The 25,180-nt window shown below is 43.7% G+C and overlaps 15 protein-coding genes and 1 non-coding gene across 16 annotated transcripts in view; 9 read left to right on the top strand and 7 right to left on the bottom strand.

Moving 5' to 3' along the window:
* Positions 1-973: 973 nt before the first annotated feature.
* FA14DRAFT_183341 (putative major facilitator superfamily transporter) lies at positions 974-3,028 on the top strand (the record flags this gene model as incomplete). Its single annotated transcript, XM_025501313.1, has 2 exons — positions 974-1,455; positions 1,517-3,028. The coding sequence occupies 2 exons, from the start codon at positions 974-976 to the stop codon at positions 2,745-2,747; spliced, it is 1,713 nt and encodes a 570-aa protein (XP_025357441.1). The 3' UTR covers positions 2,748-3,028.
* Positions 2,924-4,062, bottom strand: FA14DRAFT_176440 (NAD(P)-binding protein; the record flags this gene model as incomplete). The annotated part of the gene is made up of 3 exons (XM_025500670.1): positions 2,924-3,268; positions 3,346-3,499; positions 3,572-4,062. 3 exons carry the CDS (start codon positions 4,060-4,062, stop codon positions 2,924-2,926), a joined length of 990 nt encoding a protein of 329 aa, XP_025357440.1.
* Positions 4,063-4,909: 847 nt separating this feature from the next.
* On the top strand, positions 4,910-5,011 carry FA14DRAFT_t15. The gene has a single exon. It is a non-coding gene; the product is annotated as a tRNA-Phe (tRNA).
* A 418-nt stretch (positions 5,012-5,429) lies between these two features.
* Positions 5,430-6,471, top strand: FA14DRAFT_10355 (uncharacterized protein). Its single transcript, XM_025495698.1, has one exon. It carries the CDS (start codon positions 5,554-5,556, stop codon positions 6,391-6,393), a length of 840 nt encoding a protein of 279 aa, XP_025357439.1. The 5' UTR covers positions 5,430-5,553; the 3' UTR covers positions 6,394-6,471.
* A 159-nt stretch (positions 6,472-6,630) lies between these two features.
* FA14DRAFT_107281 (EXS-domain-containing protein) lies at positions 6,631-8,145 on the bottom strand (the record flags this gene model as incomplete). The annotated part of the gene is made up of 1 exon (XM_025495803.1): positions 6,631-8,145. A coding segment is annotated over one exon (1,515 nt), but the record flags the coding sequence as incomplete, so codon positions are not given.
* Positions 8,146-9,588: 1,443 nt separating this feature from the next.
* Positions 9,589-10,158, bottom strand: FA14DRAFT_159320 (uncharacterized protein). The gene has a single exon (XM_025498157.1). It carries the CDS (start codon positions 9,911-9,913, stop codon positions 9,737-9,739), a length of 177 nt encoding a protein of 58 aa, XP_025357437.1. The 5' UTR covers positions 9,914-10,158; the 3' UTR covers positions 9,589-9,736.
* A 263-nt stretch (positions 10,159-10,421) lies between these two features.
* Positions 10,422-11,833, top strand: FA14DRAFT_187266 (thiolase; the record flags this gene model as incomplete). Its single annotated transcript, XM_025501585.1, has 2 exons — positions 10,422-10,472; positions 10,554-11,833. Coding segments are annotated over 2 exons (1,202 nt in total), but the record flags the coding sequence as incomplete, so codon positions are not given.
* A 57-nt stretch (positions 11,834-11,890) lies between these two features.
* On the top strand, positions 11,891-12,829 carry FA14DRAFT_159318 (putative RIB4-6,7-dimethyl-8-ribityllumazine synthase). Its single transcript, XM_025498156.1, has 2 exons — positions 11,891-12,629; positions 12,701-12,829. Exons 1-2 carry the CDS (start codon positions 12,052-12,054, stop codon positions 12,747-12,749), a joined length of 627 nt encoding a protein of 208 aa, XP_025357435.1. The 5' UTR covers positions 11,891-12,051; the 3' UTR covers positions 12,750-12,829.
* A 121-nt stretch (positions 12,830-12,950) lies between these two features.
* FA14DRAFT_104953 (DUF1613-domain-containing protein) lies at positions 12,951-14,282 on the bottom strand (the record flags this gene model as incomplete). The annotated part of the gene is made up of 1 exon (XM_025495721.1): positions 12,951-14,282. A coding segment is annotated over one exon (1,332 nt), but the record flags the coding sequence as incomplete, so codon positions are not given.
* Positions 14,283-14,641: 359 nt separating this feature from the next.
* Positions 14,642-15,676, top strand: FA14DRAFT_163152 (uncharacterized protein; the record flags this gene model as incomplete). Its single annotated transcript, XM_025499799.1, has 1 exon — positions 14,642-15,676. One exon carries the CDS (start codon positions 14,642-14,644, stop codon positions 15,674-15,676), a length of 1,035 nt encoding a protein of 344 aa, XP_025357433.1.
* A 13-nt stretch (positions 15,677-15,689) lies between these two features.
* FA14DRAFT_159317 (polysaccharide deacetylase family protein) lies at positions 15,690-16,949 on the bottom strand. Its single transcript, XM_025498155.1, has one exon. The coding sequence runs from the start codon at positions 16,817-16,819 to the stop codon at positions 15,779-15,781; it is 1,041 nt and encodes a 346-aa protein (XP_025357432.1). The 5' UTR covers positions 16,820-16,949; the 3' UTR covers positions 15,690-15,778.
* Positions 16,950-17,094: 145 nt separating this feature from the next.
* FA14DRAFT_187261 (ketol-acid reductoisomerase) lies at positions 17,095-18,693 on the top strand. The gene has a single exon (XM_025501584.1). It carries the CDS (start codon positions 17,299-17,301, stop codon positions 18,529-18,531), a length of 1,233 nt encoding a protein of 410 aa, XP_025357431.1. The 5' UTR covers positions 17,095-17,298; the 3' UTR covers positions 18,532-18,693.
* A 9-nt stretch (positions 18,694-18,702) lies between these two features.
* FA14DRAFT_10300 (uncharacterized protein) lies at positions 18,703-20,138 on the bottom strand. Its single transcript, XM_025495697.1, has one exon. The coding sequence runs from the start codon at positions 19,779-19,781 to the stop codon at positions 18,750-18,752; it is 1,032 nt and encodes a 343-aa protein (XP_025357430.1). The 5' UTR covers positions 19,782-20,138; the 3' UTR covers positions 18,703-18,749.
* Positions 20,139-20,181: 43 nt separating this feature from the next.
* On the top strand, positions 20,182-22,201 carry FA14DRAFT_159315 (2-methylcitrate dehydratase). Its single transcript, XM_025498154.1, has one exon. It carries the CDS (start codon positions 20,636-20,638, stop codon positions 22,106-22,108), a length of 1,473 nt encoding a protein of 490 aa, XP_025357429.1. The 5' UTR covers positions 20,182-20,635; the 3' UTR covers positions 22,109-22,201.
* A 27-nt stretch (positions 22,202-22,228) lies between these two features.
* On the bottom strand, positions 22,229-23,554 carry FA14DRAFT_187258 (ATP11-domain-containing protein; the record flags this gene model as incomplete). The annotated part of the gene is made up of 1 exon (XM_025501583.1): positions 22,229-23,554. One exon carries the CDS (start codon positions 23,552-23,554, stop codon positions 22,229-22,231), a length of 1,326 nt encoding a protein of 441 aa, XP_025357428.1.
* A 530-nt stretch (positions 23,555-24,084) lies between these two features.
* FA14DRAFT_10270 (uncharacterized protein) overlaps positions 24,085-25,180 on the top strand; it is a 1,619-nt gene continuing 523 nt past the window's right edge. The window contains exons 1-2 of the mRNA XM_025495696.1: positions 24,085-24,343; positions 24,415-25,180. Coding sequence (XP_025357427.1) covers positions 24,254-24,343; positions 24,415-25,180 — 856 coding nt within the window. The 5' untranslated portion in view covers positions 24,085-24,253. The remainder of the gene's footprint in view (positions 24,344-24,414) is intronic.

Raw genomic sequence — 25,180 nt, 5'->3', positions numbered from 1 at the left:
TCCATTCCCTTTTATCGAAAAAGAGCAGTTACATTAATGGCTAAAAAATACTCCAATTTTTAATTTTTGAGAAATACGCTGAGTATAAAATTGAGGTATTTGCTCATTCCATTTCGGCAACGGAAGCATTGGCAATACTTATACCATCAGCAATGGACTCGTCCGTTTTTGTCAATCAAATTTACCGGTTCAGATCTTTCCGGATTTAGATTTTGTTCCTGCATTCGATTACAATTCAATACCTGCCAAGATTAAGGTGTATAATCCGATCAGAGTACGAGGTAGACTGTCAAAGTTCTGTAAACGGAATTATTCGTCTTTATTTTAATAAAAGCAAAGCGTAGTCGATCACGGCAGCGAATCAATTGTCAGGAACGTGGCTTTAGAGGGGGCTTTGTCGAATTATTTCTTATGATTGGTTGTTGGGGATTCCCACTCAAATGCCGTTGAGGTCGGAGACAGACAAATTAATTGAAACTAATATGATCGGGCCACTTGCATGTTGTTCTTAGTTCAACGGCTTCTTTTCATTGTGATCGAGGAACAATACCGGTGTTCTATGTGTAGTAGATCATCACTGTGTAAACCGTTGAGTGCACTTTCCCACGCGTCCTTCTATCTTTTGCTTCCCGCCACAGATTCAAACTCCGCCGCTCTACCCCGCACTTTTTATTCATCCAACTGCATAAATCCAGTATAATCACCGGCTCATGTAGGTTCCTGTGCATGAATGATAGACATCTACCCCGGACTTGTAAATATACAGTCCTACTTTGCCTTTCCGTGATCTATTCGGAGACAATGAATTGAAAACAATGCAATTTAGCTGCTATCTATCTACGGAGCCGTTCCTGAAAAGATAAAAAAATACGATTGCGAGAGATTGGATTTAAAAAGGTTGCAATGATGAAAACATCGTCACCCATTCAACCTTAAATCTCCCTCTACTCAATTCTATAACACCATTTCAACAATGTCAGAAGATCGTCCTCGCTACTCCGCCGAAAAGCATGATGTCGAAAGCAATCCAGAAAAAGGCGAAAACAATTTAAGCGATCATAATGTCGTTCAACAAGAAGAAGAAATACACGCTTCCGACGTTCCATGGACGTTTACACGTGTGATTGCAATCATTTCACTTTGTATCGTTTATGTTGGCGCTCAAGCAATTTTGTACATGACCGGTGGAACGCTCACATATATCGGACGTAGCATTCATTCAGACTTTGCCAATTGGCTACTCACTGCAAACACATTGGCAGTAACGGCAATCGTACCATTTGTAGGCTATATCACGGATCTTTTGGGTAGACGTTATATTGCTTGTGCCGGTAGTGTATTCTTAATCATCGCAAGTATCGTTCAAGCAACTTCAACATCACTTGGATCATCCGTAGTTGCACAAGCGATAGGTGGAATGGGTGCAGGTATTTGCGAATTGACAGCTTTAGCAGGGTGAGTAGAAGATATTTCACACAGAAGTACCAGTCACTAATGCGTTTAACACCCCCCACAGTGTCGCTGAAATCACACCTGTCAGATGGCGTGGAGTAAGTTTGGCCGTCGTAACATTTTCGATTTTACCGTTCATCCCTTATATTCTTTATATAGGTGAATTGGTTGCCCATTCTACTTGGCGTTGGGCTTTGGGCATTGCAGCAATCTGGAACGGTGTAGGTACGATTGGTATCTTTTTAGCCTATCATCCTCCACCACGTCATAATGTTGACGGTCTTACGCGAAGTGAAATTTTCAAAAGGATCGATTATGGTGGCGCTTTCCTTTCGATTGCCGGTGTTACCTTGTTCTTGACAGGCTTGCAATATGGTGGTTATCAAGTCCCATGGGTGAGCGCAACTGCTCTCGTTCCACTTATCCTTGGTGCAATTTTAATCGTGGCATTTGTCATTTATGAAATTACCGTTCCAAAATATCCAATGGTACCTTCAGAAATTTTTAAAGGTCAACGTGTCGTTGCGATCGCATACATTGTCGTCTTTTTGGCAGGAATGGAATTTTATTCGGTTTTAGGATTTTTCCCTTTGATGTTAACTTCCCTTTGGCCTGCTTCTCCTGAATTAACAGGCGCTCGTGGAGTTGGTTATCCACTTGCAATCTTGGTGGGAGCATGTGTTGTTAGTGCAGCACTTTCTTATTCTCGCGGTCATGTTCGAGCTCTATTTGTCGTTTCGGCCGCTCTTATGACCGCATTCGCAGGTGCTTTGGCTTCTTCAACTCCATTCAATCCTACTCGTTCAACAGTCTTTGCTACTTTGGCATCACTCGGAATCGGAGGTGTCATTGTGCCAGCATTGACTGTTGCATTGTATGCCTGCCCTGATGCTTATATTGGAACAACGGCCGCTCTTTCACTTGCCGTGAGATTTTTGGGAGGCTCAGTAGGAACAACTATTTACTACAACATCTTCAACACAAATTTCAAGACAAAATTCCCCGAATACGTTGGAACAGCTGCCGTTCAAGCCGGCTTACCGGCTGCCGACGTACCTGCATTTGCACAAGCACTTGCAAGTGATTCAACAGGCGCAGCAGCCTTGAAAGTTCCCGGTGTAAACCTTCAAATCCTTCAAGCTGGTGGCTTAGCCGCTCAATGGGCTTTGAATGATTCTCTCAAAGGTGTTTGGTATGCAAGTGTTGCCGTTGGTGGTTTATGCGTAATTGCTGCTGCATTTTTGCCAAACATTCGTAAATATATGTCTGATCGTGTAGCCGTGGATCTTCATTGATTGTATTCAATACAAATTGTATATATGCTGTCTTTCTTCTTCTGTCAATGCATTCTATCTCTCTGGCTTTCATGAAAACGTGATTGACATTGCGATCGTAACAATGATGGTATCGTATGAATAATCTGAAGCAAAACAAAACAAGAGACCTGTGGGACACTACACATTCTCTCCCTTTACGAATGATCGGCTGCCGTATTTTCACTTGGGGCTGCAGTGCCTTCACTTTCAGTTTGATCAGCTTTTTGTGGTTGTGTTGATGCATTTGCGTCTCCGTTTGTCTTTGTTGTTGAGGTTGTTTGTACTTTTTCTCCGCTTTTTTCAGATCTTTTCTTATTACGTAAATCAACTGTTACACCCTTTACTGCATTATCGCACATGCTTCTCGTCATCCATTCCATCGCTCTGACACCCCATGCATGCGGTCCCCAAGGTACGATCACAGGTGCAGGTCGTTTTGAGAAGAATCCGGGAGCAACGGACGATAATGCCTTGGCTACCCACTTTTCTGCTAATGGCATCTGAGAGAATAAAATGATGGGAAATACGATTAGCAAACACATCAATACCAGTCCCCTTCCTCCGCGAGCCTACTCACCATCGTTGTTGGAGGACCTTCGTTCATTCCGCTTACGACTTGTCCGGGAGCAAGACAAACGATGTCAACTTGTTGCTTTTCGCATGCCATCTCGTTGTATAGTGCTCTGGAGAAGTACATGTTGTATGCTTTTGCTCCACTGTAAGGTGATAGGCTGTTTTTTTGGAGAAGAATGTATAAATCAGTTTCATGTTCCTTTTTTTGCATTTTTTACCATTATACTCACTAAGGTGCAGGAGCCCATGATCCCAAACTGGACATATTGATCATCAATGAAGGCTGTCTCTGTTTGAGGTGCGGTAGAGCCACAGAAGCCAACAAGGTAGGGAATACGTTGTTCGTTGTTAATTGAGCCAAGATTTCCTGTTCGGTCTCTTCTTCCAATAGAGGATAATTTTGAGAAACGATTCCGACATTATTGATCAGAACGGTGATGTTCAATTCTTCAAATAAAGCTTTAAATTCTGATACCTTTGGAGGTAATTGTGATGCATCTACTGCGATTGTACGAACTTGTATTCCCGAATGCTTAGATTCGATTGCAGATTTGACAGATGTCAACTTTGTTTCATTACGTCCATGTACGATGACATTGAAACCTAATCCGGCTAATTGATGTGCAAATTCTTCACCCATTCCATTTGTTGCTCCTGTTACCAATGCCCAATTTTCACCTTTTGCATAATGTGCATATCTGCGAAGTGGATTGGAAGGCATATTTGTCGATCTATTTCTATGATGAGCAGTAGGAGTGAAGCAAGTTGTTTGAGAGATGATGATGGTGACAAAACAAGAAAGAATGATTAAACTCAATCATGATTGCATTTTTTCACAAAACAAAGGATTAATAACATTTAACAGACAGACCTTGCTTGTCATTGGAAGCTAAATAAAATACAAAAAGTTACCGAATGGGAACGAGTATGCATACGCCGGCAGTTTCACTTTTACGCTATCGAGTAAAGATTATGCTGATGTTGTGCCCCTTTTTGCATTTATACGCTAGTCGATCATATCTGGCCTGATTTTTGGACTTTTAAGGGTGCGCCACCAGTTGAAATGCAATTTGTATATTACTACAAGTGTGTATTGCTTCTAAAATGGGGGGGGGGGAAGAGGCAAAGAGCGGATCGTTGAAAGTTGTTCTTTTGATGTGCATCTCTGCTGTTGTGCATGCAGAATAAAAAAGTCATACGAGATTCAAAGTAGACACTCAGGGTGGATGCATTCAATGCAATCAAACCAGTGCTTGTTTGTTCCAAAATCACTCTCAATGCCGCCCGCTTGTCATAAATCAATTGCCGTGCAGGGTGCCCCTTTTGTCAAGATTATCCGCTCTTTTTTTTCGACTATGGAAACATGCAATTCTTACGACTGATAAGTACTGGAAGCTATTGATATAGACCTTGCCTGACTATCAGCTTTGTATAAAATAACAACTCTAAATGATGGCATCAAAAGAGTCTCTCTAACAGAAGACAAGCGCAATAGTTTGCATGCGTAGAGCTCTCTGTTTTTCAACGTTAGATTATATTGTGTTCAAAGTTTGGGCTCTACAAGAAGCGGTCTGGTGGTGTAGTTGGGAGTCACATTCGATTGAAGTGTGTAATATCTTCTGATATTGCAGGTTCTCGAAAGGTCACCGGTTCGATCCCGGTTCAGACCACTTCCTTTTTTATTTTATTTTTGCCCTGCGCATCAAGACATCTGTCCGAAGCTAGGTTGACAGCTGCAGCTTCTTTTTGAGTTGAAAATACGTGACGACGATCTATCTCTATACTTCAGTAATCATATTTGTCCCAATGGTCAGCATCACCTGTACAGCCATCGCCATATCAATTCTTGTTAAGATATGGATGTCGACCACAGACGCGTTGGGGGTAAAAGAAGAAGTTGTCCCTAGGGTTGTACTGCCTCCACTCCTTTTTCTTGATGGGATGCTGTCTGATGTACAGGCTTAAATGCATGTATAAATGCGTATGAGGCTTGTCAAACAGAAATGCAGATCGGGAGGCAGTTGAGCAGTATAAAGCTTGCATCCTTTTTAGCATTTCGCTGCTCAGCTTTGAAAAGAAAAAGGTGGTGTACAGATCGAGAACTGGGGGAAAAAGGTACAATTCTAAAAAGAGCCCTGAAAAGGTGTTCTCGATCATACCACCATCTCTTAAAACTCGAAAACAAATCAACTCTCAAGCATCTTCACGCAAAATGGCTCATTGGAAGGATAACCTCTTGCTCAAAGTGATCAACATCGTCACTTTCTTGCTCTTCACAGGTGCAAACAGTTATGGAGCTTTACCTCCTTTCTTTGAACCACAACATTACACCTACTTATCACCTGAGCCATGGATTTATGGTACTTGGGGTATCATCCATACGCTTTTGATCGGTTTATTGTTCTATCAATTCACCGAGATTGGTTATCATACCATCATCGAAGGCGTTGGATGGCGTTTCCCTTTGTTGGCAATCTTGACGGCAGTTTATGGTGGTCTTTCAAACTCAAGCAGCAATGATCACACATTCAGCTTCGTCTTGAGCATCTTGGCATTCGTTACTATCTTATTTGTTGGTGCAACTGTGAGCCACATTTACCGATCAATCAAGATTCATCACCCACCAAAGACTTTGTTGGATACAGTCTTTGTTCATATCCCTTTCAGCTTGTTCCATGGATTCTCTGTGGTACTCATTTTCGTTGCAGGATTTGCCGCTTTTGGCGTTGATGCAAGCTCTCACCCGGCTGGTTTATTCACAAAAGCATTCGTCTTTATCGCTTTACTCTTGCTCGAAGGTACAGCAGCAGCTTACGTTTTCGCAGGTCGTGGTGACGTTGTCGGTGCTGCAGTGATCAGTTTGTCACTTTTGGCAATCTTCCAACGTCAATCAATCGGACGTTCAGGCCATTTCATTCACTACTCTGCTTTGGCATTCTTTATCATCTCTTTGATCGCCGTCTTACGTGCAACGATTGCCGCATTGTCTGGCTCTTCTCGTATCACCGGCGCTCGTGCAACAGACGAAGAACGTGCTCCTTTGGTCGGTTAAAACAAAGGCTTCTTTTTCAAATGCATCACTGCTTCGCCACATGCCCCTTTTCCCCCTCATATCAAAGTTTATAAATCATGTAAAATTCCTTATTCAGACTGACCTACGATTTTGCAGAAATTATGAGCGAAAGTATAATGTTACATGTGTAAAATCCTAATCTCGATGATGCAAATGAGAATCTGAACGTAAAGTAGACAAAGTAAGACTTTCCATACTTCCTTCTGATTCCCATGTTCTGCGTTTGCATGCTTCCCATTCTATACGCAAATAAGACCAACCCCATCTACGTAAAATTTCCAATGCTTCAAGGTAAAAAGCAGTCGATTCAAGTTCGATGATATGATGTAAATGACTTGAAAGTTTTAATGACCATGCAAATCGCAAAATCAAATCACTCGTAACGGCTAATTGATAAACGATTGGCGGAAAAAGCATCACGTACTCTGGAGGACGCAAAAAGTAACTCTTTTTGCGTGAATGAGATGTGTAATTTGATGCTGAATCTCCCGGTCGCAAGGTATCATTTGAATGAGAATGTTGTGACATCCTTTCATGTGCTCCATTCGGTATTCCATTTCCAGTCTCATTCACCACAGTTGTTGACGATGTATCGGAAGCTCGTCTGTTTCGTGCTGTTGATAGATAGGCAGGCATAGCAGACGTATTTCTTCGATGGATCGAATGAACACCACGCAAGACTAGCGAAGGTGTGTTGGCCCACGTTTCCCATTTTAGCATTTCCAATCCCCAATCGTTTGTCACATCCCACCAAAACGAATAAAAGCTATTGATAAACACTGATCCAATCCATAGATAGAAGAACATATTCACTCTTGAGAAATGTCCATCACCGGGTATATTTGCACCTTGCAAAACACTCAACCAAATAACAGGGAAAGCACTTGCGTATTTGGCAGCGTTCAGCAGAGGTTTCAAAGGTCTCTTTCCATCTTTCGTCGATGGCGTGGAAACGTTGTATTCACTCAAACATTGACGAAATCGAATAAAGTAAGGCAAGCTTACCAATAGAGGTACAGCCACACTTCCTTTTCCATTCCACCATGCCGGTGTATCTGTCTTTGGCCATAAGAAACACATCGTCAACCACAATTCTCCAAACACTCTTGCATAGGAAGTCAAGATATCCGCCAGAACAACATTTGAGAAGTGAATGCGTTGTACAAACGAAGGCTTGCAAATGCTTAAGATCTGCTTACCAAAGGCTTTACGCATCGGTCTGTACATCACATCTCCTGGCCAAAATGCAACAGCTAGAACACCCAAAACTGCAATACCTTGAATAGCTTGAGCATGTCGTCCACGTGCGTTCGAGATACCATTTATTTGATCACCACCATAGAAAATCGTCTTGAATGCATACACCCGATAAGTCACCCAACATATTGAAGCCCAAACGAAACATGAAAGACCTAAATGAAATGCAGCAGCTTCTTGTGGACCTGGATGTCGAAAAAAGACGGCTAATTCCGAATCTGCTGAACCTACCAAAGCAGCCGAACTTGCATTTGATCGAGACATTTCCCTAGCAGGTACGTTGGCATGAGCACGATACAATTGTTCTCCATGATCTCGATGATGAGGCAGAACACGTACTTTCGTTTCAGAAGACATCATACTTTCAGCATCCAGTCCAAGTCTTCTCAATCCTCGTAGATTTGCCGACCAACAGAGTAAACCCAAAGCGATTAGAAACACTATCCGAAATGGCGGTGGTAGAAATACTGAAAACGGCTCTCGTACCGGTAAACCATTATCGGCTGCTAAGCCTCCCAAAGCCGCTGTTCCGATCGATAAAGAAACGTCCATCAAATCAGAACTTTGTATATGTGCTTGTGGACCAATCCCTCCATCTCTGCTGACAATTTTCATCGCTTGATCTACCGAAGCAGGCGCAGGCGATCGGGCAAGGAGTGTATCTTTTGCCCTTTTGCTCAATCTTGAATCGTATTCTGCCGATGGATTGAATGACCATTGAGGTGCCAGACTTTTCCGCCTGCCCATCCTTCGTGTCGAATCATGAACGCTTTCGGGTGCGTTTGGTGCTTCTCCAACGGATCTCACACGAGAGAGAAGTGCTTCGATCAAATGGTTCGCTATTCTCTCATCCTGTTCGTCATCCATTCCACGTATTTGCATTTCTGGAGCCCCTCTAGATCTTCCCTGCATCTGACCTTCTTCTTTTTCCTCCATGCTATCTTTGCGTTGAAACGAGAATAGCTTTCTCTTCCTTTGCTTATTCTCTTTTAGGCCTGCCTGACTTTGATCGGAAGATAAAGAAGAAGAGCCTATACTGACATCCCACGAGTAATTGGGAGCGATTAAATCGTCAAATTGTTGTGCATATCGATTATTGTCTCTATCAGCTCTATTTTTTAGGAGAAAGTTTTCATTCATATCTCCAATGATGATCGAAAAAGGTCAAAGTTGACGAAAAAAGACAAACGTCAAAATCTTTTCCAGTGGCTTTGACGATGAACGGTTGTGATTCGTACCTTGTTTCTAGTAAGCGATACGAGAGAGAGAACCAAAAGGCGTCAAAAGTTGGCACGCCTTTTCTTGGCAGATGATAGAGTGTATTGGCAGTTGTGTTCGTAGTCGATCAGGTACGATGAATGCAAGATTTGTTGGCAACCCTAACCAATAATTTTTCTTTTTTGAGAGCTAAATGTAAGCAGCAGGCGAATTAAAAATTGTTGCCAAAAAAGAGATGACGCCGCAACTCAGAAGAATTTGCTTTATAGCGATACGGCGTGAGCAGATGGAAGGAGAAATACCCAACCGATTGTTGCGAGACAATCTTGCGTGAAAATAGTTGGCGTAAGGAACGTTTGCTTGAGGAAATGAAAATAACCCGCAATGAAAGGCGTAAATGTGTATGGTTTTATCTACGCCGATACTTTGTCCAGTGTAGAGAGAGTATGTTGATGCGTGAATAAGAGAAAGAAAGAAGAGAAGGAAGTAGAGGTAAGACGAGAAGATGAATGGTGAAAGGCAGTTGGAAGAGATCCGTTCATGAAGTTAAAATTCATTTCTGGATTGTTATAGTTCCGATTATTCTATGCAGCAATAAAGTCTTCTAAGTGAAACAACCCCCGCGTAGAATCAAATACAAGGCACACACTCACACTCACTAGCGCAGTGCCGCGCTTCTAAAAGAAAAGTATAATTTTAGCTCAAGATTATCCTGTACTGGAATGATTATATAAACTGGAATATGGTAGTCCATTCGTCAAGAGAGTTGTATGATTTGGTTGATTCTTCTATTTGATAGTTTCTATCACAGAATAGAGTTGATGTCATTTAAGTTGGGGTCACAGTTTTAGGACCTCTCGCGAGAGATGTAGAAGAAGATGAGGACCTTCCAAGACTCTATCCGACTTGGAATGAATAACTCGTAACTTGGTACAATCGAAAGATATTGTAGAAGAATGAACAAGGAAGATATTAGGTCGAAACAGTCCTCGAGATTAATGTTTGCATCGTCCCCGCAAAGCATCGTGCATTCAGTCAGCATATTCTGCAGTAGTGTATGCCTTAGAGACACACTATCAAGACATTCGCAATATAACATAGCTGATATAATCTCGGCCGGATACAGACCAAGACCCGTTCATGATTCTTTATTGTTAACGATTCTTGAGAGAGGATAATAGAAGTTGAGAAGAATGCCCCGCATATACAGTGTGCACTCTTCTTGTTGTGCTTTCAGCCAGCCATGATTCGGCGCGCGTGAAAAGAAACGGGAGAGTAGTGGAGAAGTGAGACTGGCAAAGAGAGACTGAGACTGTGTATGGCTCAAGTGCCAATTGCTTTCATTCTTTTTTTGGACTGGCTTACGCGGCTCTGTTAAAGTGCCTTTTGCCCGGTATCGGCGACCCACATGTTCCGCAAACCGTAAAAAGGAGGGGGAGGGAACATTGATTATTTTAGTCCTTCTCATTAATACTGTTTTTACCTTTCTACCATCACCACTACATTCTAGTGAAGTACACAATTAAAACACAAAATGGTTCAAAAAGGAAAACAAGCTATCTTGGGCAAGCATGACGATGATGGTGAGTAGTGCAATTTATATAAATATAGCCATTACTAGGATTACTGACCGTATTCAACCTCCTCCCCCACACTACTTGCAGTCGTCATCATCTCTGCTTTGCGTACACCCGTCACAAAAGCCAAAAAGGGTGGCTTGGCTGAAGCATGCCCTGAAGATATGTTGGCTGCCGTCTTCAAAGGTGTTATCGCAGAATCAAAGATTGACCCCAAATTGATCGAAGATGTTGCTGTCGGTAACGTTTTGCCACCAGGTGGTGGTGCAACAGTTGCACGTATGGCTGCACTTTACTCTGGCATCCCAAACACTGCCGCTGTAAACACCTTGAACCGTCAATGCTCTTCCGGTTTGGCATCTGTCAACCAAATCGCAATGGAAATTCAATCCGGTCAAATTGATGTCGGTATTGGTGCAGGTGTTGAAAGCATGACCCAAAACTACGGTGCAGGTGTTATGCCTGAACGCTTCTCTGATGCCGTCATGGAGAACGAAGAAGCTGCCGATTGTTTGGCACCAATGGGTATCACTTCAGAAAATGTTGCTGAAGAATACGGTGTTACCCGTGCAAAGCAAGACGCATTCGCTGCTCAATCTTACCAACGTGCTTTCAAGGCTCAATCTGAAGGCAAATTCAAGAGCGAAATCGTCACAGTCAAATACAACGACACTGACGGAAACGAACGTACCGTTGACAAGGATGACGGTATCCGTGATGGTGTTACAGCTGAATCATTGGCTAAATTGAAGCCGGCATTCAAGAAAGACGGTACCACACATGCCGGTAACGCATCTCAAGTTAGTGATGGTGCTGCTGCCGTGCTTCTCGCTCGCCGTAGCGTTGCCAAGAAGTTGGGCTTGCCAATCAAGGGTAAATTTGTCACAGCTGCCGTTGTTGGTGTCCCACCCAAAGTTATGGGTATCGGACCAGCATACGCTATCCCCAAGGTTTTGGACATCTCTGGTCTTTCAACCAATGATGTTGATGTTTGGGAAATTAATGAAGCATTTGCCTCTCAAGCATTATATTCCGTTGAGAAGCTCGGTTTAGATCAAGCAAAGGTTAACCCATCCGGTGGTGCAATCGCAATCGGACATCCATTGGGTGCAACTGGATCACGTCAAATTGCCACAATTTTGCCTGAATTGAAACGTCAAGGCAAGCAAATTGGTGCAACAAGTATGTGCGTTGGAAGTGGTATGGGTATGGCCAGTATCATTGTTTCTGAGCAATAAATGAATGACATAAGGGTGTTGTTCTTTTCTCTTATTTTCATATGCTTTCGATTTAATCTAGAAATAGTATCATATTCACATCTGTATTTCCTTGTGTCTGGGAGTGGGTTTGATCTTATGAGAAGTGACAGCATGCTTGATTGAATCATAGAAGAGAAAGAGTCTCTAGCCTACCAACTGCCCTCTCAATGGTTCACTTGCGCTTGGAGCTTTAAGATGCGTCATGGCCTAAGCGTCGGCGCGGAGTTGCACTGCCATTTCGCCTTGCAATCGAGAATCAGAAGAAAGTTGGAATATCGGGTTCAGATCTATTCTCCGCTCCATCACACCATTTGCCCAACAAAACAATGCTCGAAAAACGTGCAAGACCAGCTCCAACAAGCATTCCTGATGCATCTTCACTACGAATCGGAATCGTACATGCACGTTGGAATAAAGAATGTATTGATGCATTGGTTTCAGGATGCGTTTCAAATTTAACGAAATCAGGTGTAAAAGAAGAAAATATAATAATCGAAAGTGTTCCGGGAAGTTGGGAATTACCTATTGCAACTTCAAGATTCATTAGTGCTTCTCAAGTTCAAGAATCTTCTTCTGGTTCTACTGATTTGATGGGTGGCTTGACGGATTTGGCTTCCAATCTTACCACGAAAGATGGTGCTGGTTCAAGCAATACTGCGAGCAAGAAAGCTTTTGATGCTGTCATCTCGATTGGTGTCCTCATCAAAGGATCAACGATGCACTTTGAATATATCTCCGAATCATGCTGTCATGGCTTGATGCGTGTGGGATTGGATACAGGTGTTCCAGTCATCCTTGGTGTTCTAACCGCTCTTACCGAAGAACAAGCTTTAGAGAGGTGTGGTTTGGGCAATAGTGCAAAGAAGCACAACCATGGAGAAGATTGGGCGTCTGCTGCAGTAGAGTGAGTACGAGGGTGTGACAGTGTGTGTGTGCTTTGACAATTTACTAACATTTCTTACTCCACCCAAACAGGATGGCATCAAAGACGAGTGCTTGGAGTAAAGGACATTTGGAAGCATAATTGATTGATCGGAATGGTATACTATAATACAAATGTATCTATAAAATCCATCTCAAGCAAATATTTGTGGAGTGGCTAGTGATTTCCTTGGGATTTGGTTGGCGAGACCCGAGCATGCCATTGAGAGCCGTATCTTTGTGCTATTGATTCTACATTCGCGTCTACATCCTCTTTACTGAGAGTATCTTCCCCGTTCTGCCATATCCTCTTCCTTCCTACGAATGCCCAGTTCTTCGTGCTTGGGATGCGAAGAGCCTCCTTTTCCAATTGCCAACCTGCTTGTAGATGCAGATGGGATATATAACGCAAATAAGCGATATTTCGCGAAGTTGTGTCTGCTTCTGCAAAAGGTCCTCTTTGAATTTCTTGCATTGTTTTGGTAAGATTCTGTTTACCTACAATCGCCTCTATCTCCTTCTCATCGATTGGGTATTTTGATCGACTTGAAATTGTACCGTCCAAATCAAATCGACAGCAAGGTATATTGACCAAACCAGAACAATTTGGTGTGCAATGAGCCATCAACGGTAACCAACTCGTAAGTTCGTCTGCATGATTGCCAATCAAAAAGCTGCCTTCAGGGAAAAGATTACTTGAAGTTGTTCCCGAACACATGGCCGGAGGGTCAATTGATTCTACACGCAAGTCAACCTCGCTACAACAATTGCGATACTGATCCCAGCTCTTCCTAGCTTGTACATCCACGCCGAATCCCGTAAAGCCCTCTTTTGCGAGGAGATAGACCAGCAAACCATTCCCGCATCCTACATCGACAAAATTAGGTGGTCTACCATTTGTTTGCGGAAAAATTGTTCGCCACAAAAGAATAATAAATGTAACGATTCCCAAATCTTCAAAGACATGTTTTCCAGGATCAGTAGACTCACACCATGTTTCCATCAAAAATGATGCATGTCTATCACGTAATTGCATGTATAACTCTTGATAGTCTTTTCGATCCACAATCAGATCGTGTTCCACTCGTTTTTTGTACCCGTTCTCAACCCCAAATGCAAGGCGTGATTGTAGATCCAGCAGTAGTAATGCTGTTCGAGAGAGTCTAGATTGAGGTGATGTGATAGCATTAAATGCTTGCTCCTCTTCAAAAGGAACGATATAGAATCTTGAAGGAACGATATAGAATCTTGTGATAGCCGACTCATCGTTATCTTTGCAAAAATGAAATGCCAGTGAGCGTACTTTTGGATGATAATAGGGAACTTCATCCGCATTATCACTTGGTAGAATCGGTGTGAGTGTAGCTATTCCTTCGCTTCCTTGACGATTCATGTATACCTCACAGACTTGCTCCAAATTCTTATCCAGATTTGGCCTCCGAGGAAGAATGTTGCGAACGAGCCTTCTCTTACATCTTAGGTGGCCTATAGATGAATCTACTCCCTCTTCATCCGACAAGATATCCGCTCTCAATATAGTCGAAGAAGATTGCTCTGGATGATAGATCAGTTGCTCTATTGCTTTTGACCATGCATGTATGCTATGATTTGCCGTGCTTTGTGCTAGTGGTATCCATTGATCCTGAAATGTTCCATTTTGTACCTCATTCAAGATAGCAACGATTGCTCGACTATTCTCATCGTCTGCAGATATGAGCTTGGCCTTGTCTCTTTGTTTATTTGCCTTTGCATTGCCCTTTTCGTTCATCAATGTGATTGAATGAGGGATGATGAGTTCAGAAGGAAGAAAATTCAAATCTTATCTCCGAAAGTCTAAATTTTAACGCGGGGGAACTTTATTGCACGCGTACTGTCATACTTCATTCTCTGACATCGACAACCATCCTTCTGGAATCTGCAGATCTCGCCACTAGGTTCATAATCGACAAGATGGCATCTGTTGTGCCAATCACACCCGATCAGGCCGCTCAGGCAATGGCACCTGCCACAACGAGAGCGGCACAAGCGGTGTATAACGATTATCATCATAACAACCTTGCATTTGAATCATACTTGGCCAATACAGCAACTGCTACGCATTCCCAATTCAGTTCTCTTAAGCTTACAAGTGACGCTCAGCTATGTCCAAGACATGTGGAATACTTAAAGAACCGTAACGAAAATCAACCCTGTCCACTTGGGAACAGATGCCCTTTCAGACATGAACAACCAGGTCCGCAAAACTTCTTGGCGCCCGATCAAAAGAGAGATTTAGGGAAAAGAACGATCTGTAAGCATTGGCTTAGGGGATTGTGCAAAAGAGGAGATCAATGCGACTATTTACATGAATACGATATGAGAAGGATGCCGGAATGCAGATTTTTCGCTACTTTTGGTTATTGCAATAGCGGTGATGAATGCTTATACCTGCATGTGGACGCAAAAGCAAAGATACGTGAATGCGAGAATTACAAACGTGGATTTTGTCCAAAAGGTCCAGCTTGTCATAAAAAGCATGTCAGAAGGCCGGCTTGTCCGTTGTACATTGCAGGATTCTGTCCAAGAGGACCGGATTGTCGGATGGGTCACATCAAAGCAACCCCGCCGTCTGCTGCTTCTCGCTCGAATTCACCTGTATTGACTCATAAACCTCTCACCGCTGAAGAAGCCTTTGGTCAAAGGAATATGGCAGGTCAAGCAGGAGGGCAAGAAGGTGGCTACTCACGTCCACAAAGACAGGATTACACACAGAATCAATCATCTGGAGGCTATCAAGCTAATACCGTCGGAAATATGGGAGGAGGTAATATGCAACGCAACAATCAGGATGGAAATGCTCCTCGACGTTTGCGTGATTTAAGTACGGTGACATGCTACAAGTGCGGAGAAGTAGGACATTTTGCAAACATGTGCCCTAATCCAAATATGCCAGGTCATCGAGGAGGCACGGAACGAGGATCGGGTGGAAGGGATAGAGGAGGTGGCGGTGGTGGTCACCAACAAAGTCGTGATTATAACAGACAATATTAACAATGTATCAATACTTTATCATCCTGTACTCTAGACAATATATCAAAAATGCATAATGGAAAGTGCTTTGCGAGTGATTACATGTGTGATTTAAGATGAGCCTCATTCTGATGGAGGATGAACCTTGCGCCAATGTTGAGCGATCTCTTCACGGGTAGCTACCCAAACGTCTCCAGCTTGTTCACGCTCTTTGACATAATTTACAAACTCTTGCAAACCCTTAAATCTTCCTGGCCTTCCGATTATACGACAATGCAATCCGATTGACATCATCTTTGGTTGACCTCTTTGACCTTCTTCGATTAAAACGTCTAAAGCATCACGACAATACGAGCTAAATTGTTCAGCAGTGCAAAAGCCTGGCGTAATACCGAATTTCATGTCGTTATTGTCCAGAGTGTATGGCACCACTAGGAGAGGTGGAGATGGTTGCGAAGAGCTTGGCGAGGGGGATTTAATGTAATATGGAAGATCCTCATCGTACGCATCAGAATCGTACAATTGATCCAATAAGCCCAATTCCCTGTATGTCTCATACACGATTCTACGTGTACGCTGACTTTGTCTTCCTGTATACCATCCAATCGGAGGTTTCGCGTTTGGAGATGCTTTCTTAATCGTTTCGATTGCTTTACGGACATGCTCTCTTTCTTCCTCTTCTGAGAGGCTATCGTAATCTATCCATCTCCATGAATGGCTTGCAACTTCACAGCCTGCCTCCTCCATTTGTCCTACTACTTGTGGATTCAGCTCCACTGCACGCCCGATAGACCAAGATGTGAATCGTAGTTTTGACCGTTTGAACAAATCCAAGATTCTATGAAATCCACGATGACTACCAAATTCATAAGCACTTTCCAATCCGATATTTCTTCCATATCTTTGAGCGCCTGGAACTGTTGCTGCTGCACCTGATTCCGTCAAGAACATCTCTGCATGTTCATCGCCATTTAAGGTGGAAGTGCTTGCGTCTGACTTTCCCTTGTGATTATCTACCACATGTTCACCTCCTTCTTCGTAATTCAACACAAATGAAACGCATACTTTTGCTCCATTTGGCCATTGTGGATTTGGAGGTTTAGCCCCATACCCAGGCAGTTCTCTACGAGAATGATCGATTCCTTGATCGAATACTTGTACCATTCTTTCTATTGTGATGATGGAAGGTAGTATTCATTAGCATACATTCGTTATCATCTTGAGCTCGAGCCATGTCAAGAAGAAGCTGCAATGTGCGGGGGGCACGTGAGACGGGCATTGCTTTGTCTTGCATTCTCGCTTAGCTTTGACATGGCTTGGCAGCTGTGTTTTCTATTGCAAAAGCCTTTACGCGTTTTAATCGGCTTATGGCGGACCTAAAAGTTGTTCTGCAGTCTACGGCCTGAATGAATTTTCTTCTTTTTCAGATACAAGGAAGGAGTCACACACACACGCACAGTTGCTACACAGTATAAAGCTGTAGTGCGGCTGCTAAACGATTCTTCTCAAACAGCGGCAGCACTTTATCGGAGTGCATTATCGACATTTTTATCAAAAGGAGAAAAAAAGCGCAGACAAGCAACCGAAAAGGTAAAATTGCGTTTAAATAGCATTCATTCTTCTTCTCATCACCATCATTCATCATGTCCTTCCCAGTCGTATCTCGTAACGCTTTACGCTCTGCTGTTCGTGCTTCAAGCCGTTCAGCAGTCGCACCTGCACCTGCTGCTCGTTCTCTGTCCATGTTGGCAAAAGCTGTCACTCCTCGTGCTGCAACTGCTCCTGTCGCTCGTTTGGCCGTTCAACAACAACGTGGACTAAAAACTCTCGACTTTGCTGGAACCAAAGAAAAGGTCTACGAACGTGCTGATTGGCCTCTAGAGAAATTGCAAGATTACTTCAAAAATGACACAATCGCCTTGTTGGGTTACGGTTCTCAAGGACACGGTCAAGGTTTGAACTTGCGTGATAACGGTTTGAACGTTATCGTCGGTGTCCGTAAAGATGGTCACTCCTGGAAAGAAGCCATCCAAGATGGTTGGGTTCCAGGAAAGAACTTGTTCACAATCGAAGAGGCTGCCGAAAAAGGTACAATTTGCATGTACTTGCTTTCCGATGCCGCTCAAAGTGAACAATGGGAACACTTGAAGCCATACTTCACAAAGGGCAAGACTCTTTACTTCTCCCACGGTTTCTCAGTCGTTTACAAAGATCAAACAAAGGTCATTCCTCCATCGGATATCGACGTCATCTTGTGTGCTCCAAAGGGAAGTGGTCGTACCGTCCGTACTCAATTCTTAAAGGGAACAGGTATCAACTCTTCCGTTGCCGTTCACCAAGACGTTACCGGTAAGGCTTTGGAGAAATCCGTTGCTTTGGGTATCGCCGTCGGATCAGGATACTTGTACGAAACTACATTTGAAAAGGAAGTATACTCTGACTTATACGGAGAACGTGGTTGCTTGATGGGTGGTATTCAAGGTATGTTCAAGGCACAATACGACGTCTTGCGTGCCAACGGTCACTCTCCATCAGAAGCATTCAACGAGACTTGCGAAGAAGCTTTGATGTCTTTGTTCCCCTTGGTCGGTGAACACGGTATGGACTACATGTACAAGGCTTGCTCTACTACCGCTCGTCGTGGTGCTTTGGACTGGGCTCCTGAATTCGAAAAGGCATGCAAGCCAGTCTTTGAACGTTTGTACGCAAGCGTTCGTGACGGTAGCGAAACCAGAAGAACTTTGGAATTCGCAAGTCGCCCAACATACCGTGAAGATTACGACAAAGAAACTGATGCCATCGCTGCTCAAGAAATGTGGCGCGCTGGTCACACCGTCCGTGCTTTGCGCCCTGGTCGTGATGGTGGTAAGCTCTAAGTATTCCGATGAGCTTCAAATGTTTCATTGCTAGTGCAAACTAGCAACCTTTAAAAGCCCAAAAAAGCATTCTTCTATTGTGTTTTGTATCTATTCTACATCTCAATGTGCTTCTCTCATATCTTGTCGATTAACAAGAACGATTTCATTTGACCACGAAACGTGTGTGCGTGAAAAGGGTATAATTGATAAATACAGTAGTGATATCGTACATCGATCTATGACCGCTTTCGTTTCCCACCTGCACCTCTACCAGATGAGGTTGGTTTGTTTATCCTGGCAACTTCTTCCTTTGAGAGTTTCAGTGTACCACCGGCAAATCTGCCCACTCCCATCGATAGACCCTTATCTCGGGTTCGTGCTTTATGATCTTTCTTTTTCGTTCCCAGAACCAAATCCGAACCATCTGCACCTTTGCCAATTAAACCTTTAATGGATTGATGGTATATTCCAAGCTCTTTGGCCTTCTCCAATTGATCTGCTTGTTTCTGTAATTCAGCTTTTCGTAAGCCATGTCTCATTGAAGCAGGCATCTTTCCCATCTCTTTGGCTTTGAACATGGACGATCCCAATCCTCTCCCGACAGATTTGGCTTGGTCGGTCAACGTTGGCTTACTTAATTCCATTAGCCGAGAGAGTGTTGAATTCGAGGAGAGATTTGGTTTTCCGTTTGCTTTTTTGATCCCCTCTGATTGAGGTGCAAATAATGTTGTAGAGAGCAAGTCCGATAATGCTCTATCGTTTGTCATCATCTCTTTTTCCTTTTCTGCATCTTCTTCATCCCCTGCTCCATCCCCCGAGCTGGACTTGTTCTTCTTCTTCTGTTTCTCGGCTGCTGCCTTGTTTGCCTCTTCTTCCAACTTGTCCTTCCGTGTTTCTACCTTGGAAGACATGAACTTTCTCCATCCTCCTTGATTTGGAATTGAAGTTCCGCTTGATGATTCTCCAAATACGACTGTTTCAGGTGGAGGCCTAGTCGATTGTGGCTTAGTCTTGGATGCTTTCACCGGCTTCAGCTCATTCTCAGCTTTTGCTTTGCCTTTGTTCAAATGGCTACCATCAAATCCAAGCTCACGTTCTAGTAGATCATCTTTTGTCTTTGCCTTGACGACCTTCTCCACTTCTGCTTTCTTGTCGGTCTTACTCTTATTCACCTTTGGAGTTGAATTGATAGGTTTGATTGGAGCTGAATCAAATGAAGATGCGAAATGAGCATGCAAAGCAGCCAATGCATCATCTTCCTTTGCCATCTCTGGTTTGACAAACAGTGATGGTAATTACCATAAATGCACTTTCTCAGTATCATGCATTGGTGTTGCATTCATTCAACTCAGTTCAACTTTTTTCTTCCTAAACCAGCACGTGTGTATGAGTACAGTGAATGTCTCTTGCAACCCAAGCTTTATCTGCCAACACGTGTAATTCTCTGCTTTGGCTCGCAGGAAATAAGCGGAAGAAAGCCTGGCTCGGCAAAGAAGAAATTGACCGGTCCACTAAATAAGCATCTCCGCTTAAGATCAAATTGGACGTGTTCGCCTGGCTATAGGCTCGGGCAACTCAACTCGCTTTAACTTTTCACTCAATAGCCGTATATACACACTCGGCTTGAGCACCGAGCGGAAATCAGACCGTTTGTCGCGTACGTTTAGGCCCCAACTTAGAAATGAATCTCTCTCTCCACAGCCTGCATGCAAGTAACACTCATTTAATGCCAACAAGAAGAAGAAATGTCCCGGTGAAAGATGCGAGAAGTTATGTTTGGCACTTTTTGGCATGTGAGAGAGACAATCTTCTTATTTGAACCAAACCCCCTTCTTGATCAGATCGTGACTTCCAACAGAACCATCATCTGATCCTCCCCCTTCTTTATCCTCATCAATAGTATAGGATGGTGGCTAGCTTGACCGCTGTTCGTGCATCTGCTCTTTCATCTAGCTTGAGAAGCACTTCTTCTTCTTCTTCCGTTCGTGCATTTTCATCTTTCAACGTTGCAAAAACTGTTCAACGTTCATTAAAACCTTCAGGAATTGCATCAACGCAATCCGCTCGTTCTCTCATCAACAATAACACTCAACTTCGTACATTTTCCGTTTCAGCTCGCGCAATGGGTGGTGGCAGTGGTGAATCAAACGAACGTCCTCCTTACGATCAAGTATTGCAAGATATTGCCGATTACGTTCACGATTATGAAATCAAATCAGACACTGCTTTCAACACTGCAAGATTGTGTCTTTTAGACTCAATCGGTTGTGGTATGGAAGCTTTGCGTTTCCCTGGCGCTCGTGCTGCTTTGGGTCCAGTCGTTCCTGGAACTGTTGTTCCAAATGGTGCTAAAGTGTTTGGTACACCTTATCAACTTGACCCAATCCGTGCTGCATTCAACAACGGTGCTTTGATCCGTTGGTTGGATTTCAATGATACTTGGTTGGCTGCCGAATGGGGTCACCCTTCCGATAACTTGGGTTCCATCTTGGCCGTTGCTGATTGGTTGTCCCGTACAAATGCTGCTGAAGGAAAGAAGGCTTTGACTGTTCAAGATGTCTTGGAAGCTTCTATCAAAGCACACGAAATTCAAGGTATCATCGCTATCCAAAACAGTTTCAACCGTGTTGGTTTGGATCACGTCGTTTTGGTCAAGGTTGCCAGTGCTGCCGTTGTTTCCAAGATGATCGGTAACACTCGCGATCAAACTGTTGACGTTATCTCTCAAGCTTTCGTTGATGGTCAATCTTTGCGTACATACCGTCATGCTCCTAACGCTGGTTCCCGTAAATCGTGGGCTGCCGGTGATGCTTGCTCTCGTGCAGTCAACTTGGCTCTTTTGGTTCAAAAGGGTGAAATGGGTTACCCAAGTGTTCTGACTGCAAAGACATGGGGTTTCTATGATGTCTTGTTCAAGGGCAAGCCATTCGAATTCGACCGTAAATACGGCAGTTACGTTATGGAGAACGTCTTGTTCAAATTGGTCCCAGCTGAATTCCACTCTCAAACTGCCGTTGAATCTGCTGTGATCCTACACAAACAAATGAAGGAAGCCGGAAAGTCAACAGATGACATCAAGAAGATCGTCTTGAAGACACAAGAAGCAGCTATCCGTATTATCTGCAAGCGTGGTCCATTGACAAACTACGCTGCTCGTGATCACGAAATCGGTTACATGGTTGCCGTTCCATTGATCCACGGTAAATTGGAACCACAAATGTACAACGATGAATTCGCCGCTGATCCAAGAATCGACGCCTTGCGTGATATCACCGAATACGTTGAAGAACCACGTTACACCAAGGAATACTTGGAAGCCGATAAACGTGCAATCGGTAACACTGTCAGAATCGAATTCAACGATGGTACATCCCTCGAACATGGAATGGATTACCCAGTCGGACATGCCCGTCGTCGTGAAGAGGCAATCCCATTAATTCAAGCCAAATTGGCCAAACATTTGGACCCTCACTTTGACGATGCCAAGAAACAACAATTGCTCGAATTGACCACAGACCATGCCAAATTGACCTCAATGCCCGTTCATGAATTCATTGACTTGTGGGTCAAGGACAAGGCTGAACCTGAAAAATAAATATTACTAGATCCCACTTTTGAGAGATGATTTTCATGCTTAATACTATTCTATTTCCGTTGAGAAGAGGTGTGCATGTGTGTGTGATATACAGGGATAAAGTACATGTGCTAGGCTTTCTTAAAATTCAAATGCACTCTTGCACAATTTGTCTACATCAAATCGGTCTGGATCGCCATGGAAAGCGTCTAATAGCTCTTGTCTCTCTTGTGCGCCAGGTTGAGGTCCGGCATTCGAACTGACGGGCATATAAAAGCGTTGAAGCATAACTGTTAACAATTGAGCATCTTGTTGTGATAATTTGCCTTGACTTTGAAGGGGTGCTTTGAGTCTGTCCAACTTTTCGCTTGACGTTTCACCTGCTTGTGAAGCTGCAATTGCAGCTGCCATGCCGGTTGGAGCAGATTGTGCATCTTGACCTTCAGTCACCTCTCCACGCAAAAGAACAATACCTTTCGATAATGCCAAATCGGTATAATGCGTAACGATCAGAACGGGTTGTGCGAATTCTTGTCGAAGTTTGTACTCTGCCAATGGTGTAAACAAAACTGTTGTCGGAGAAGCTTTTTCAATCACTTCTTTATCTTCGTTCGAATGATCTACCGATTGTTCGACTTTTGCTGTGATCTCTTCTAGATCTGGTTTAGGTAGGAATCCCCATTCCATATATTGCATCTCATATCCATTCTTGCGTTCTCCAGGTGCAACATTTGCTGTTTTGTTCACATCGTCCGATCCAACAATTGTGCGTGGCAATGGCAAGAGGAATTGAGGGTACTGTTTTGCTTTTGAAACCATCTCGGCGTATTGACGTGCTGGTATGACTGCAGAGAGCTTATTCTTAAGAGAGTGATATTGCGTCCAAAGTTGAGAAATAGTCTCTGGTGAATCAGAACGTACCTTTTCCAAATCGATGATATCACCCAACGTCTTTAGTGCACTCGGTCCTGAACTGAAATTACCCGATTTGATCTTCCTTTCAGCTTCCGCTTCTACACGTTTCAAGATATCTGATGCTAGCTTTGCATCTTTTTCGCTCAAACCAGAATGACCCGAAGATCCTTTCGCTGCGGCATTAGCTGCTTCTGATGCATCTTTTGCTGCTTTTCGCTCTTTCTCCTTTGCAACCATTTGCTCCACAGATGAGAATCCTTCCCGTTTTGCTTTCTCCTGCAACAAGGCTTGATATTGTTGCAACTTCTTTTCTCTTTTCTGATCGAAAGCTTCTCTTGACAAATGTTCAGGCTTTGTTAGCGGCTTCTTTTCTTCCTCAGCTCCTCCTTCAACCCCAGCGTTAGGGGTTGTAGGTGGCTTTGACACACCTACGCCTGCGTTGGTCACAGAAGCATAGGCTCTTTGAATGCTTGATAGGTTCGGGACTCTTGTCTTTGTGCCAGCCAGCCGTCCCGAGCCGCCGCTGATGGTCTTGACAGAATATCGGAACATCTTGACACTTTTTTCCTTCTTGTCGGAGGTTAGAAGGAAAGGTGCACACATTCGAATTGCTGCTACCTTCTTAACGACTAGATTTATTACCCGTTTTCCGATTTTACGCACTAAGGGGAGCTTGTACTTAAGCGCGGGTTTAACGCCTGCGCCAAAAGTACTTTCCTTGCCACGAAGATCATCTGGCTTGAATGCAAGATGGCGTTGGGCGTTGAATGTCCTCGTTAAGATCTTGAATGCCTTTTGGTCATGGACATGCTGGTTGGAATCGATTACGCCTTTTCAGCCTCATCCATATACATCTTTCAACAACGACTTTCTGTTCTTGGCAACCGTAATCATCAGGGGCTTATCAAGATGATCTCCAAATTGGTTGGATCGAGGAACACAATGGCGCATGAATGATTATTAAATCAATTTCGGATTGGACTTTGAGTTTATCTCTGTTGTGAACGATGGTCTTTGGCACAGCTATGCGTAAGAAAAGCATTGTCACAAGTAAGCCCCTCCAGGGCGCATATATGCTCGATGGGCTTTCTGTTACTTTGCAATTGATTGGCCCTAATCTTACCATACATTCTGGAGCGAACAAAGGGTATAAGTATTGCCAAGATTATTCAGATCAACATTTTCATGCCCTCATCGAGCTATCAAAAGCTAGATTTAATATTACGACTTTCTGCTAGGATTTAAGCAAATATGAAGCTGGCCTTCGCAAATCTTCTTGCTTTCGTTACCGTTTCCATGGTGCTGGTCACCTTTGGCTCGCAACAAGTTTCAGCCTTAGAGGTGAGTAAAATGAGATACGGCTATACACGAAAAGCACCGATATTGACATTCTTGTTTCTTGATGGCTACAGGATGGAGAGATGTACGTCAAACGTAATTTTGACCGCCCTGGTAAACCAGCGAATTCTGGTATTCCAGCAGGACCTAGAAATAAAGGTGCAGGGGGTGCAGTAGGAGCTGGAGCTGGCAGCAGACGTCCCGCAACAGCAGCTGGGGGAGCAGGTGGAGCTAAGCCTCGTACTCAGACACCCGGTGCTGGTGCTGGTGCTGGTTCAGGCAAAGGAAAGGGCGCCGGTGGGATTGCTGGTGGCGGTGGTGCAAGAACGGGTCGTGGTGCAGGTGCAGGTGCAGGTGTAGGCGGTAAACGTAGAAGAATGGCCAAACGTCAATTGAAAATGGATAGTGGCTATGAAAAACGTTATTTGAACGCAGAAATCGATGATCAAAATCAATTGGAAAAACGTGATCCTAAAAATCCAAACGGCATGCATCCTATCAAGCGCGATAATATTCATACAGTAAATTTAGTCAAAAGTGAGCCTCGCGGTCCACCACGACGACCAGCTAGAAACGGAATGGTAAAGCGCAAAATTGGACTGGAAGGAAGATCATTCTTGGTCAAACGTAATCACGGGATGCCTCATGGAATGGCCGGTCCTCACGCAATGGCTGGCCATCCTGCAATGCATGCACCCGCCGGAGGTGTTGGAATGGAGAAGCGTGAAGTAAATTTGCGAACAAGTCAAAACGATCTCATCAAACGCTCTCCTGAGCCAAACAAAGGACCTCGCGCTCCTGGTGGTCGTAAACCAGGTGCGGGTCCAAAAGGAATGGGTA

The sequence above is a fragment of the Meira miltonrushii genome (genome assembly GCF_003144205.1).
Source record: "Meira miltonrushii strain MCA 3882 unplaced genomic scaffold FA14scaffold_1, whole genome shotgun sequence".
Classification (NCBI taxonomy): domain Eukaryota; kingdom Fungi; phylum Basidiomycota; class Exobasidiomycetes; order Exobasidiales; family Brachybasidiaceae; genus Meira; species Meira miltonrushii.
Note: the sequence above shows the minus strand (reverse complement) of the source record. Positions and strands in the feature narration are given on the sequence as shown.